At 36.5% G+C, this 15,165-nt stretch overlaps 1 protein-coding gene across 6 annotated transcripts in view; it reads left to right on the top strand.

Moving 5' to 3' along the window:
- PCNX1 (pecanex 1) overlaps positions 1-15,165 on the top strand; it is a 168,762-nt gene that overhangs the window by 128,163 nt on the left and 25,434 nt on the right. For all 6 annotated transcript variants that reach the window (XM_082844795.1, XM_082844794.1, XM_082844796.1 and 3 more), the window contains 4 exons: positions 2,592-2,650; positions 4,417-4,632; positions 10,035-10,288; positions 12,311-12,541. In XM_082844795.1, coding sequence (XP_082700921.1) covers positions 2,592-2,650; positions 4,417-4,632; positions 10,035-10,288; positions 12,311-12,541 — 760 coding nt within the window. The remainder of the gene's footprint in view (positions 1-2,591; positions 2,651-4,416; positions 4,633-10,034; positions 10,289-12,310; positions 12,542-15,165) is intronic.

The following is a 15,165-nucleotide window of genomic DNA, read 5'->3' as shown; positions in this document are numbered from 1 at the left end:
CTTTTTATAGGTTATTTGTAGTTTTTCATGAGGATAGGTTTTTAAATAACCATCTTTGTACATAAAGTATTTTCTTCATTTAAGCTTACTTCCTTAGGTTAGCTGTTTAATATGATGCCTAGTAACTATCCTTGTGTGTAATCTCCAAATTTTTTTCTAATTTAAGAAAATATCTAAAGGGGAATTACTGAATCATGGAGCTTAAACATTTTAAAGGCTTATAAATGTATTAACATGTTGATTCAGAAAGAGCTTGTACTAATTTATAATTCTACTGGCCAGCTCCACGACTGCCTTTCTCTCTACACGTTCACACATAGGTACATATAATAGGTGAAAATGGTAATCTTTAACAATGAACTGGCTTATGGATGTGAAACTTTTGCTCTGGTCTTTTACCTAAAATCACACATAGTATTTCTCTTTTTGGTGAATTTCAGTGTTATTTATACCCTTTTTTTCTTCTGGACCAACTTAAACTTAGTCCAGAATAACATCTTTTTTTTTTTTTTTTTTTTTTGCGGTACGCGGGCCTCTCACTGTTGTGGCCTTTCCCGTTGGGGAGCACAGGCTCCGGACGCGCAGGCTCAGCGGCCATGGCTCACGAGTCCAGCCTCTCTGCGGCATGTTGGATCTTCTCGGACCGGGGCACGAACCCGTGTCCCCTGCATTGGCGGGTGGACTCTCAACCACTGTGCCACCAGGGAAGCCCCAGAATAACATCTTTGTCAGCAGTTCTTAAACTTTTTGATCTCAGAACCCCTTTACATACAATCTTAAAAATTATTGACGTCTCCAAAGAGATTTTGTTGTTAGGGGTTTTATCTACTACATAGTTATTTACTATAATAAATACTGTACAATATTTATTGTATTATAAGTCAAAACTCATTTTATATTGTAAATGAATTAATATAAAAATAACAACAATAAACCTATTACATGTTAATATAAATAACATTTTTCTAACGAAGAATAACTATTTACCGTTCCACCAAAAAAATCCGAAGAATGTCATTGTTTTGATAGTTTTGTAAATCTCTTTCATGTCTGACTTAATAAAAGACAGCTGAATTCTCTTATCTGCTTCTGCATTCAATCTCTTGTAGCATTGTGTTGTTCTGGTTGAAGTATATAAAGTAAATCTGGCCTCACACAGACATACAGTTTGAAAAGAAAGAAGTATTTTAATAGCCTTTTTAGACAATTGTGGATATTCTTGGATCCTTCGACAAATGGAGTTTCTTAAAGATTAGTGGCAATGTGGAATCTAAAGCCATATCAGTGAATTTTTGGAACTGTATTACATCGGAATTCACTGATACGTCTTATAGTTTGAATGGGTCTTTTACCCATGCATACACTTACATTGATACATCTTTATCTACTGTTTGGAAAATACCTGCTCAGTGAGTAATGTAGATCTTCCAAATTTTGACCCATTTCACGGTACAATATTAAAAAATATATGTATTCATATCACCACCAATCTCAAAAAAGTGTTGAAGTATTGGGAAGCTATCAAGCGCATGGTGGTAGATGCAAGTTTTCTGAAATTCTAATTTTTGCTTGAAAACTTGAATTTTTATTATTGGCAACAGGTATCTTTATCAGTTATTTTTCTTGAAATGTCAGACTTACTTTCTTCACTTGAGAAGTGTCTGTCAAATACTCAAGTCTGAATAGTCATAGTTTATTCAAGTGAAAATGGTGTTCCATGGGAAAAAAAGCAGCTACTGCTACTTACAGTTCAAGCAGTTGCACAAATGCTTTCCCTCCAGTTAACCGTCCTGCTTCAGAATGCAGCAGAAGGGCTTTATGTGTATTTTGCCACACACAATATTGAAAAGACCTGTACTGAGGGGCTGCATTTTAACAAAAGTATTATTTTTATTGCTTCGTTAAGGACATTTTTAAGGGAAACTTGAATTTTTATTTATTGTTTTTTCTTGTGCATGGGTAGCAGTGAAAAATAGTACAGTTTGGTGCCACTGCCTTGATTGATGTTAAAGCACCGGCAGTCTTACCCACCGTTGCTTTTGCACCGTCAGTGCAGTTGTCAACACAGTGAAAAAAAGCGAATAACAGTTCAGTACTATTATGAAAATAGTTTTGATTTGGAAAACTCCCTGAAAGATCTGAAGTGTCCTGCTTCAGGTTCTGTGGACCACATTTTGGGAACCACTGTTCTAAAGAACACTGTACCTCTGGACATTAATAACCTTCCCCTTATAAGGAATGTTTCATGCACTGTATATTTTTAGGAACTGTATACAGTATGCATTTTTTCATCCTGATCAAAAATTTTTTTACATTAAACTCAGTGTCTTTCTATACACTGTTCGGTGAAACATCAGTTAAGAAAAAACTTGTCTTTATGTATAATGGAGGTGGAAGAGTAAAAAATAAATCCTTACCCCTAAAATTGTTCTATCAAAGAGCTTTATTAATATGTTACGCATAGATTTTTCTCATTTTTATAAAGCGATAATATTTATTTCATCTTTATTGTATAGTTTTCTCCCTTTTAATTGTTAGACTTTTTTAATATACAAAAGCTTACTAAAGATGTTTCATTTTGCCTTTTTTAGCACAAAACGAGTGGATCATTCAAATACCAGATTGGCTTCCCAGCTTGATAGAAATCCAGGTAATAGCCCTATTTGTGAGTAAAGAAGCAAGTCTAAGGAATTCGTCATATACGTATTTCACTCCCGACTTATTGGGAATCCTCTATGGAATCCAAAGGGCATTTCTGAAAAACTAAATATCCTTCGCTTTATTTTGTTTTACTTTAGCAAAGTATACGTGAATTAGAATATCTAAAATTTATATACCCATCTTTTATAAAATGCATTGTAAGAATGCTGATAAGAATAAAAAATTCCATTGAAAGATTGTTCTTACATAGGTTAAAAAAGTAGAGCACAGTGAAAGTAAAACTGATGAGGTGTATTGAAGAGTATGCAGTCTGAACTTATTATTATGTTTGCTTCCCTGCTTCGCCAAATGGTTAGATAAGTGTTAATTTCATTAAGTTTATTACATACAGAGATGTCATCTAGAGGAGCCAAATAGCCACTCAAGATAAGGCTTCAGTGGGTGACATTTTGGTGGTGTTACCATTATCTAAAGTTTGGTTCTTAGTTTTGTCCTTTGGGAAACATCTTTTTGTCGGCCCACCTATTAGTAATCTGGCACAGAGAGGGTGAATCTCACTGCCCCACCCATAAAAGATTAATGTATCAACCAGAATATCAGTGTATTAATTTACTAAAGAAATATGACTCCCGATACACTGGAAGATTTGTATTCATTTAACTCACAGATTACTTCAAATGCTCTGCTTGAGAAACTAAATTATAGTAATCAGATTGATTCATAATTATAAATTTGATTAAGGAGGACTAGTTATTTGATATTAATGACTGTCATTATCATGTTCTGGTAGATATAGCAGCCATCTCAGCTCTGGCATGTCCTTGTAGGGGGCTTGGAATTATGATGCTGAAGATGCCTATCACAAAGACCATGTCCTGAATTAATATGCACACTTTTGTAATGGGCAGACAGCATTAGATACAACTATTTTATTGAAGCTTGAGCCTAGGGTTTCCCTTTTATTTTATTGTTTAGTTAGGCTGAGTTTCAAGTAATTATTAAGTTTAGTATGTTTTGCCATTCTTCAATTCTGTGCTTTGGGCACCCATTTACAGATTATTGCTTTGTATGGGTTACTTCTAAAGATGATTTTCTAATTTATTGGGTGATGTTTTATCCTAATTTTTTTTCTTAAAGGATGACTAAAATTTGTAGGTGGTTCTTTACTGCTGTTTCTGTGTATACAGTTTATTTCTGTTTAGCTAATATTAGGCATCTCAGTATACAGAGTTTTTTTGACCAACTTCTCTTTGTTTTGGACTATCTCATTGGTTCAAATCTTGTATTACTTAACCCACTTCCTTTACCAGTATGTCTTTTTGTTCTAGTTTTGAATTTCTTTTATCTTTTTCATTTCTCTTGCATGGTTTTAATTATAAGGCATAGTTAATTGAACAGTGATAGAAAATTTTGATCATGGACTGTTAAAGAGGTGGAAAAGACCTTAGATTTCACCTAATCCAATTCCCACATTTTATGGATGGGGACCAGAGACTCAAAGAGGTTACGTTACGTCTGACTCTAATTTGAAAATTTTTTTCCCATTATCCCATATTTCATTTTTGTATAGAAATTCTAAGGGTATCTGTATTATAAGGGTACAGGGTACCCTTGTAAGGGTATATTATCTTCCTTGTCAAAGAACTATAGATACAACCCTAACTGGAAATTAGTTTTAATACTTTTAACAATCTTGTTTGTTGTTATAAAGGGTACTTAAGGTAAAGTTAACATTTTTTTAATCCCTTCTTATAGGATCAGATGACAACAATCTGAATTCCATCTTTTATGAACATTTAACCAGATCCCTACAACACAGTCTTTGTGGTGATTTGCACCTAGGACGATGGGGAAACTACAGTACAGGGGACTGTTTCATTCTTGCCTCTGACTACCTCAATGCGTTAGTACACCTTATAGAGATAGGCAATGGGCTGGTCACCTTCCAGCTGCGGGGACTTGAATTCAGAGGTAAGACATTCACCTTTCATTTCTATAACGTACTCCTGTGACATCTAAGTTTGATGTGTCTACGTCTCAAATCAAAAGTTATGAAAGTAGGTCCTTAGTATTTGGAATTCTGGAATGAGAAAAGCTGCTAAAGAGTAGTTATTAGTTTTTTTCCAAATTTTCCAAATTTCACATTCAGAGAAGAATCATTTTTGCAGTATGCTCTGTATGTAAAGGTAGTATCAATAGTGTATAACAGACTTGTTTTTTCCTGGTAAGAGTGAATTTCTGTTGTTCTGTGCTTGCCCTCTTGCTAGTCTTTTATTGTGATCAGCTGCACATGCTCGTTAGATGGCTGGCAGCATAGAATGCTGTGAGGCAGAGATTAGCTAACCAAGTTACTTTCATATAACTGCCATGCCTTTGTCCTCAACAATTTTTTTAAATTGAGGTGAAATTCACATAACATCAAATTAACAATTTTAAAGTGAACAAATTAGTGGCATTTAGTACATTCACGATCTTGTGCAACCACCACCTCTGTCTAGTTCCAAAGCATTTTCATCACCCCAAATAAAACCTCACACCCATTAAGCAGTTACTCCCTATTCCCCCACCAGCCTTCAACAGTTTTGTATACTGACAAATGAAGCTGTTTCTACACAGAAAATCATGCATTCAGAAACATACCAGCTTGATGTTATCCACTTCTGTAAGTTGAATGTCTTGTAAGCAGGAATAGAAACTTGTCTTATAGGAATTGAAGGAGTCCTATTAATGCATGTGTTTCCAATCTAGGCAACATTTGGACTTGAGAGTTTTTAAAGAAAGCATCCAAGCAGTGTTTTGGTCTATTCTAAGAAGCACCTTAGGTGTTTTTAACCTGAAATAGGAAATAAGAAAGCATTTGTCTAAATAGAGGATCAAATTAGACCTGTACCCTATAGCTTTATTTTTACCCTGGTGTTGAATCAGAAAGTTTGCACCTTTGTTACATAATATCTTTGTTAATGGAGCAAGTGCTTTTCTAAAGTTACTCCATTCATTGGAAATAAGATTTTACTTGTGTAAAACTCAAGGTAGTAAATGTTAATGTTTGTTATTTGTAATTTATTTGTAACCCATTCGCTCTCTCTTCTTCACAATCTCCTATTCTTGTCTTATGGTTTGTTTCTGACTCTCTGTCAGAAGCCCAGGACCTTAATTCCATCTCTTCTAGGGTCTTAACCCAGTGCTGTTCAAATTTAATCCATCTATCCTCATCCAAAAGCCAGCACCCCCTTAACCACTACACATACCACTGCTATAACTTCACCTTCTTTTTAAATTGTTGGCACCTGAAGATTTCATCTTTGCTTTTTGATTTTAATTTAACTTTCTTTTTTAACAGGTATTTGTGGGGAGGTTATTTTATCCAGAATTTCTATGTGTGTGAATTGGAAGGGGGTCCTTCTTATCTGCTCATTTTACCGTATTGATCAGAAATTGTCCAAATCAAAAATTGATCCAGATTTTCACTCTCCCCACTTTACTCTCTGGTACCAAATAGATTCAAGTAAAATTTTGGATAAATCCTTTGCCATCCAAACTCTCACTCTTTGTCAAACAAAACTCAAATCAATTTGAGAACACAGTACCCCCTTACTTTCTGAACTCATGCTGAATTTCAATAGCAGGCCGTACCTGTAATTCTTCATTCAGCCATCGTGATTTTTTTTTTTTTAAAGGCAAATTCAGTTATGTCCTTTCCATTCCATGCTTTAAATTTTCAGTGGCTTTCCATTGCATTTAAAATAGAATTCAAATTCCTTAACACATCCTATGGACAGCTGTGAGATCTGGCCTCTGTCAGTTTCTCCACCTTACTTTGTAGCACCCTCCTCGTCCACTGTAGCCACACTGACCTTCCTTCAGTGTCCTAGCTGTGCTAAATTCTTTATTAAGGCCTCCTTATCGCCCTTCCCTTTGCCCAGAAAGTACCAAACGTCTCCCCTCTTCCTGCCAATCTTCCACCTCTAATTCCTTAATTATCTTTAAGAATTAGCTTAACTGTCACTTTCTCAGAGAAGCCTTAGTCTCTAACCACCTGTCCCACATGGTTATCTCTCATATTACCCTGTTTTTACCTCCTTAGCACTTAGCAGAGTTCTAATTTTATATTTATTTATTTATTTGTTTAAAGTTTATTTCTTCTCGAGCCCAGGGGTTGGCAGACATTTTCTGTGAAGAGCCAAGATAGTTAATAGTGCAGGCTTTTGGAGCCATACACATCCTCTGTTGCATGTTCTTCTTTGATTTTTCTTTTAAACAACCCTTTAAAGATATCAAAACCACTCTTAGCTTGGATTTGGCCCAGGGCTGTATTTTGTAAACCTTTGCTGTAGATTATAAACTCCTCAAGGGCAGGAGTCCTATCTGCTTCATTTATCATTGTATATCCAGGACCTATCACAGCAGCTAGCATATGATAAAGATCATTTTGTAGACTGGTTAAGTAATCTAAGTAACAGTCTTTTCTGCTTCCTCTTCATTGCAGAACTTTGATGAGGAATGATTATATTCTTGCTCAAATGCTGTTGTGATCTTTGGTTATTTTCTTTCCTTCACAGTGGTAGTCCCTGTTCCATCTACGGCCCGCTCCTCAAAATACTAATTAAGAGTGTTGTCAGGCAGTATTTTGCCAGGCAGATATTTGGATCTGCTGAGCATTTTGATGTGTTTTCTGATGTATACTCCATTAAGCCAATTTAATTCCTTTGATTTTATTGTCTCTCATAGTGGATGCTAAGTTTTAAGTGACATTTAACTAAAATTTCTTGATCAGTTTTTTATAGATCTTGGTTAAATACCTTCATAGTTTTCATTTCCATTTTCATTTTACTGATATTCTCAAGATTCTTTTCCATGCAAATTTTATGTCAGATATTTGAGTTATCAATCATGTTTTTTGTCTATCAGAATTCCCTGGTTACAGCTTCTACCAAGTTTGTAAATGTTACTTCTGTATATTTTTAAATGTTACTTCTACCAAGTGGGGTTTTTCAGGTCAAACTTTATAGGTCAAACATTTTTATTCTGTTTGGATTCCTTTCAGTTTTTACTCAAATTAATTTTAACGTGTCTGGTTTTCATAATTGTTAGTTTTATTAATTTTTACCAGTTATATTCACTATGAAGTGACTGAAGGATCTAGCTAATCCAGGAAACAATTAGTAATGGTTTCTCTAGAATCCCTTTCCAAATCTCAAAATTCTTTTTTCGGTTATTAATATTCCTGTGCTTATTGTTGACTTCATTTTCTAAGCAAAATGTATTACTGGGTATGTTGGGGTAGAAAATATTCTTGGGGTTTGTATGTCAGAGTGAAAACACCCCACATTAATTCAGTTACTCTGTTTATTCTGCTACTGTGAACAAGGACCTCATTCTTTCTCTTGTGAGAAAATGTCAAACCTCTGAATTCACTCCTGCCTGTTCTCTTCTCTGTATACTACTACCAGAGTCATCTGCACAAAATACAGCTCTCGTTATGTTATTTCCTTTACTTTAAAAACCTTTGACAGACTTTGCAGAAGGATGACAAAATGAATAAAATAAAGTAAAAACATATAAAACCTAAGGAATAGACCCAACTTCATGCCACAGTTTAAAAAACCCAGCCTCAGATAGTTTCTTCTGGAAATTGAATAATTCTTCTGCCCTCTCTAATCTATTCTAGCAAATGGATAAGGAAGGAAAATATCTCAAGGCTCTCTTGTACAAAACCAATGTAATACTGATGTCAAAATATGACTGAACTGGCTAAAAAAGTAACTATAGTTTAATTCGTTTATGACTATAGATACAAAAATCCTCAGAGCCCAGAGTAAGGAGGAACCAGCAGTACTTTTTTTTTTTTTTTTAGTACTTTTATTTTTAAGTATCCCTCACCAATTCGGCCGTTTTTCATTCTTTAAATTAATTATTAAAAGCAAATTGGTTAAATTTCATTTTCATTATTGGTTTCAAAAGTACTTTATAAAATTACATAACATTCTTATTCTGGAAAAAGTGTATGTGTGTATCTGTAGTCAGTATCGTGTGTAATGGTCAGCCACAGCATGCATTCCTGTTTATGTCAAGTTCAAGACAAAGTTTTTTCACCACTATGTAACACTATTTTGGAAGGGCTCGTCAACATAATTAAACAAGAAATGAAATAATAAAATTGTTGAAGCCTCTAGAGTTCTCGACAGTACAGCTCATTAGCTTGGCCAAGCTTACCTCTCAGTCTTATCGTTCATCATACCACCACCACCACCACCACCACCATCACCAACCGGGGCTAAATTTCATGGCATTTTTTTCTCTCAAAGTGGTGTTTTAAATATGGATGTTGTATATATCCTCTTTAAAAGAAAAAAATTATTATGAAGTCCCACTTACTTTTATTATAATGTAGCTTTAATATGTGCCTTTATAAAATTAGCTATAGTCACTCTGTAGTCCTATAAGGAATTTACAAATTAAATGGAAGCAAGCCCACAGAACGAAATAAAAATTAACATGAATGTGATGGATGGTATGTTGTTGGCATAGATGGCTGTGTATCTAATTCTGTATTTAATCTGATTTTCTATTTTTATTTCAATAACACTAACGCAGAGAATGCCTATTAGATAAGTATCATCTATAAAAGCATGTAATTTCCAAGAATTGTTTGCTAGTACAGAACAATCAGACCTGGTACCTAATTGAAACTTAGCAGATAAGCCTTATCAGCAGATAAGCCTCAAGTGCCAAGAATGTAATCTTACCCACTTATTGTTGGAATTGGCAACAGAGAAAAATTGTAATTATATATCTAATATTAAACTATAGTGAACCATTACAAGTTGTATAGCCAAGTAAGTAGGATGTGTGTATACTATTTCTGCTTGCAGCATGGACACAGTGCTGGTGAGAATACAGCCCAGATTCTTTTGAGTTCTGCATGTCTGTCTGTATCGTGTGCCCTGGGATGATTCAGTTTTCATTCCACTCATCCAGTTTTGAGTTAACTCAGACCTTCATGAGACGCACATTGACTCATTTGGTCTTCATTTGATATGAATGCAGTTGTAAACCCAAATTTGAAAAATTTGGGAATCAATGAATCAAAATTCAGTTTGCTTTATTGCACAAATTCTCAGAACCTTGGATGTGCTAGTGCACGTTACGATTCTGCAGACGGTGAGTATATACTGCGCCTCTTTCCTGGAGCATGCCGCAGTTTGTTAATGGACAGTCTAAGGCAGATCAGTCGCATCCTCTCAATTGCTATAAATAAAATGTCTTTTTTCTAAGTTTCTTATGTCTTTGAAGCATTCATTTTTCCACCTCATGTTTTTTTCACCTCATGTTTCTTTCTCCTTTGTCGTAAGTGCTTTCTCTCTCTCTCTAAGGTACTTACTGTCAACAACGGGAAGTGGAGGCCATTACTGAAGGTGTTGAGGAAGATGAAGGATTTTGCTGTTGTGAACCTGGCCATATTCCTCATGTGCTTTCATTTAATGCTGCATTTAGCCAGCGCTGGCTAGCTTGGGAAGTGATAGTCACCAAGTATATTTTGGAGGGTTATAGCATCACTGACAATAGTGCTGCTTCTATGCTTCAAGTCTTTGATCTTCGGAAAGTACTCACCACTTACTATGTCAAGGTAAGGATATGTGCCTACTTAGATCTGGTATCAGAGGCTCTTGGAAAAGACATACGTATACGCACACGTGCGCACACACATGCACGTTTGTTTTTTTAACTTGTGCTTTGCTTCTAAGTAGTGATTTAAATTCTGTAGTATCCAGTACAGTCAGTAAATTATACCTGTGAAGGTCTTGCTATTTCCTTCTTTAGTGAAACTTATTACATTTGTTCATTAATATTAATAGCTACCATCTGTAGTACATATCTTTTAGGCACTGCGTTAAGGAATACACACATACACGCATGTATATATATGATATGTATATCTTACCTAATTCTCTAAAGGAATATTACGTCCCTGTTTTACATATAAACAAGTTAAGGATCAAAAGTTAACTTCGCCGAAGTCCTCTAACTAGCAAGTGGAGTTGGGGATTTAAAACACAGGCTTGTCTGATTCCTGAGTCCTTGCTATTAACCACTGCTTTGCACTGCTTTCAACAAACTGAATGAAAGTATTGCAAGATTTGGGAGGTCTCCAAAAACACCCTCACATTTGACACCAGTTGCAATTTCAGGGTTCCCAAGACCCTGAAACCACAATCAGGTTCAATAATTTGCTAGAAGGACTCACAGAACTCAGCAAAGCCATTATACTCATGGTTAGAATTTATTACAGTGGAAGGATACAGGTTAAAATCTGCCAAGGGAAGAGGCACATAGGGCAGGGTCTAGAGACGCTAAGGCCTGAACTTCCAGTTGTCCTCTCCCAATGGAGTTGCGTAGACAATGTTTATTTCCCCCAGTAACGATGTGAGAGAATACCTACAGAGTGTTGCCAGCCACGGAAGCTCGCCTGAGCCTCAGTGTACAGAGTTCGTCTTGACACACAGTCATTTAGACTTGTTTGACCATCCACATGGCCAGCCTTAGTCTCCACGTCCTCTAGAGCTCATGGTTCTAAGCCTCCAGGTAAATAAAGACTCTTATCAGGCAGGACAGTGCATGGGATTAGAGGTTACCTCCCAGAACCCAGGTGCAAAGGCCAAACCTCTCTTTGGGCAGGATTAGTTCTTTACTGCACAGGTATTCTGTTTTTGCTAAAGATTTTACAGAAGTACAGCATGGTTATGACTGGGGGTTTACAGGCTAAGCCAACATTTTCAAGAGGAAAAACGTATGCTAAATCTTAATGATTCATGTGTTATTACCTCTATGTACCACCTTATTTGTGCTGATTGGGTTGAAGCCTGAGTCCTCTGTTGAATGTTTGGTTAAACCCAACCTCAGGAAGCTAAAGAAATAGACTTTGCAACTTTTTTTTTCTTTTTTTTTTTTTGCGGTACGGGGGCCTCTCACTGTTGTGGCCCCTCCCGCTGCGGAGCACAGGCTCCGGACGCACAGGCTCAGCAGCCATGGCTCACGGGCCTAGCTGCTCTGCGGCATGTGGGATCTTCCGGGACCGGGGCACGAACCCGTGTCCCCTGCATCGGCAGGCAGACTCTCAACCACTGCGCCACCAGGGAAGCCCTACAACATTTTTTAACGTGTGCATTTGTGTGTGGAAGTTCCTCTCTCTAAAGATGTATATTTCTATTGCTTTATTTATTAGTTATATTTTTATAACTTGACCTAGGATCACAAGATGGTTTAATAGCTTTCTATGAGAATTTTCTCAAAATAAGTACACCACAATAAAGGTTTTTCATCTCTCTTAAAAGATCCTAAATTCAGTAGACAGAATTGTTTTTAGAATATCCTAAAATCAGTGGACTGGAGTTGTTTTGAAGTTGCCTTCTTGAATTTATGGTTGTGATTTTAAAAGTATTAATTTTTTTTTATCCAGGAAGGCCTGAGATGTATTACTGTAGCATTCTCAAAATAGTATACTTACAGTATTGAGCTGGAATATACATTTTTGATTCCTGCTATCATATAAACAGTTGGAATTAATTTACTGAGGACTTGCAGTTAATTCAGATTGTGGTTTAGCCTGAGTTTTGTTGTTGTTTTTTTTTTTTTATCTTTTCCTCGTTAGGGTATCATTTATTATGTTACAACCTCTTCTAAACTGGAGGAGTGGCTAGCTAATGAGACGATGCAGGAAGGACTACGTCTGTGTGCAGATCGAAATTACGTTGATGTGGACCCAACGTTTAATCCAAACATTGATGAAGACTATGACCATCGACTTGCAGGCATATCCAGGGAGAGTTTCTGTGTGATTTACCTCAACTGGATAGAGTATTGCTCTTCCCGAAGAGCAAAGGTAGAGTTTATTTCGTTTATAACTCTTTGAATCTGTTTTTCCAAAGATGGAAAGAATACCTCTGTTTGTTATCATGAGGTTAGTTTTTCTAGACTTTCCTCTTTCTAACTATCTGGGTAAGAGAACCTGTCTATTCATTAAGATTGGGCCAAACCAACTGCCAAAACAGGTTAGAGTAAGCGACCTTTCTCATTCTTTCATCTGCAGTGTCATAATCTCACTGTCCAAATAGCAACCCCTCCACCCTGTGCAGGTACGTACATATACACAGGTTTAGGTTGTAGATTACGTGTAGCACTTTCTTAAAGACTGCGTTTTGGAGCATTCCCAGCCCCAAGCCCCCAAACACACACAGCAGACTTAAGGATAAGTTAATATCTTTGTCCCAAATTCAAAGTCTAATCCAATGCTAATAGAATTTTCTGCAATGATTGAAACATTCTGTGTTGTTCCAATATGGTAATTACTAACCCACCACATATGGTAGATTATGAGACACTTGAAATGTAGCCAGTATGACTAAGGAAATGAATTTTTAAATTTAATTTTAATTGATTTAAATTTAAATCAATTAAATTTAGGCTAGTGGCTACCATACTGGACAATGTTCATCTAGACTACTGACTTTAAAATGTTAACATGGGTAAAAATGATACAGGAATGTGTAAAAATGCAGATTCATGGGCCTTGCCTGCGAGATTCTTATTCTGTAGGTCTAGGCTGGGGACCCAAGATCTGTGTCATGCTGGGTGATTATAATGCAAGGGGTTCGTAATCCGCACTCCAGGATAACTTGTCTTATCCTAAAGGGAAGCTGAGTTACAGACTTCAGCAACTACAGCTTTCCTCCTAGGTCCCATGGCTCTTGTGGCAGTGTTGCTCCCCCGGTTAGACCCCAGGGACCGTAACCACAGTACCAAGGCAGAGTGCGAAGTCTTGTGTAGTTGAACCACCAGCATCCTATGTACAGGATTACTCTGTACCATGGAGCATAGTGAACCACTTTGACAACCAGTGCCTTTATCATGGTTGGGGCTGTACACACTGACTGTCTTTAGATGTAGCACCTAGTTTAGTCTTTCCTTCACAGATACTCAATTAGAGTAAGGCACCCCATCATAATCAGCCTGTTTCTCTTACTTCATCCATAAGAAAGGGGGCATCCTTGTAATTCCTCTTTGAACAGTGGCCTTTGAGCTTTTGTACTGGATGCACAGTAGATACTGAGCAGAGTAGCATATTTTTAAGGAAGGAATAAAAGATAGAATAAAATAACCTTGTAAGAGCTCAGAAAAAGGACCAGCAGACGATGTCTGGAAATGGAGGCCCTCAAAGCTAATCTTCTCTTCTTTCAAACACATAACAAGCAGTTTATTTTTTTTCCATAAATGAAATATACTTAGAATGCTTTGCACACTGTTCTCAAATCCTTGGACTTATTTCTTGGTGGGGGAGGGGGAGGTGGGGGACGGTTGGAGTGACCATATTATTCTAATAGCCTTTCTCCGGCTTAGACTATATTGGTTACTTTTGTTTGGTTTAACCATCGTCACCTAGGCTAGGAACTCAGTCTACCGACTCAGGAACAGGCTCCATCCTTCCTAACTTTAAGGAATAAATAATCTCTTAGAAATTATTGCTGAGGTCACGGATGTACCTCAAGGAAGTCATCCTCTTAATTGCTAATAAATCATATTCAAAAGGTTTACCTCCAAACTTGGATATCCCCAGTCTCTTCAGAGAGCTTATTATCACTAGATCAGTCTGGCTTATATTCTACTCTTGTAGTCCCCTCTAGAAGAAAATTGTCAGGAAAATTAAAATAATCCCTTCATTCTCCAGTTTTTTAAATTGAACAAGATTATCCCTACCTCCTTAAAACCATGAATTCTGTTTTCTGAATCACCATTCCCAGAATAGCCTCTTCCTAGGGAAGGAAGTTAATTAAACCAGAAAGATTTGCTGACTCCAAATACTGGTACCCTCACCTAAATGTTAATAAAGTTACCTCCAGACTTTTTTCCCCTTAATTTCCTTCCAAGATAGTTCTCTAATTCGCATATTACACAGAAATAAAAAAGTCATTCTTTCCTCCTTCTCTTATTATATGTATTCTAGGAGGAAATAATCTTTCATATAATAGCTGTACCTGTCTTCTGAAGAGCTTGAAATAATGTTTTTGTAAGTGTAGCCCTGGATTAACTGCATTAAAACTACCTGGAATGCTAAATTGGAAAGATTCGTCTCAGCTTGACTTTGCTTCCTGCTTGTTAAATGACAGTATATTTCTTTCACCATTGTTGTTAGTATTAGCAAGAAGTCTTTGTGAGAATTTCTAATGCATTTGAGGATGTAAGACACATGTCTTCTCCAACAGTGACAAAATAGAGCTACCAGGGTTGAACCAATTATTTTTTCTCTCAGTACATTAACGATGTGGCTACGCTGCCTTCTGGCTTGCATGGTTTCTGACAAATAATAAAGGCGCACCTCAGAGGTATTGCAGGTTCTGTTCCAGACCACCACAGTGAAGCGAGTATCACAGTAAAAGCGAGTCAACACGAATTGGGTTTTTTCCCAATTGTAAATGTTATGAAGTATACTAAGTGTGCAATAGCATTACG

The sequence above is a fragment of the Leucopleurus acutus genome (assembly GCF_964270905.1).
Source record: "Leucopleurus acutus genome assembly, chromosome: 1".
Classification (NCBI taxonomy): Eukaryota; Metazoa; Chordata; class Mammalia; order Artiodactyla; family Delphinidae; genus Leucopleurus; species Leucopleurus acutus.
The sequence above is the reverse complement of the archived record's forward strand: the minus strand, read 5'-3'. Positions and strand labels throughout refer to the sequence as shown.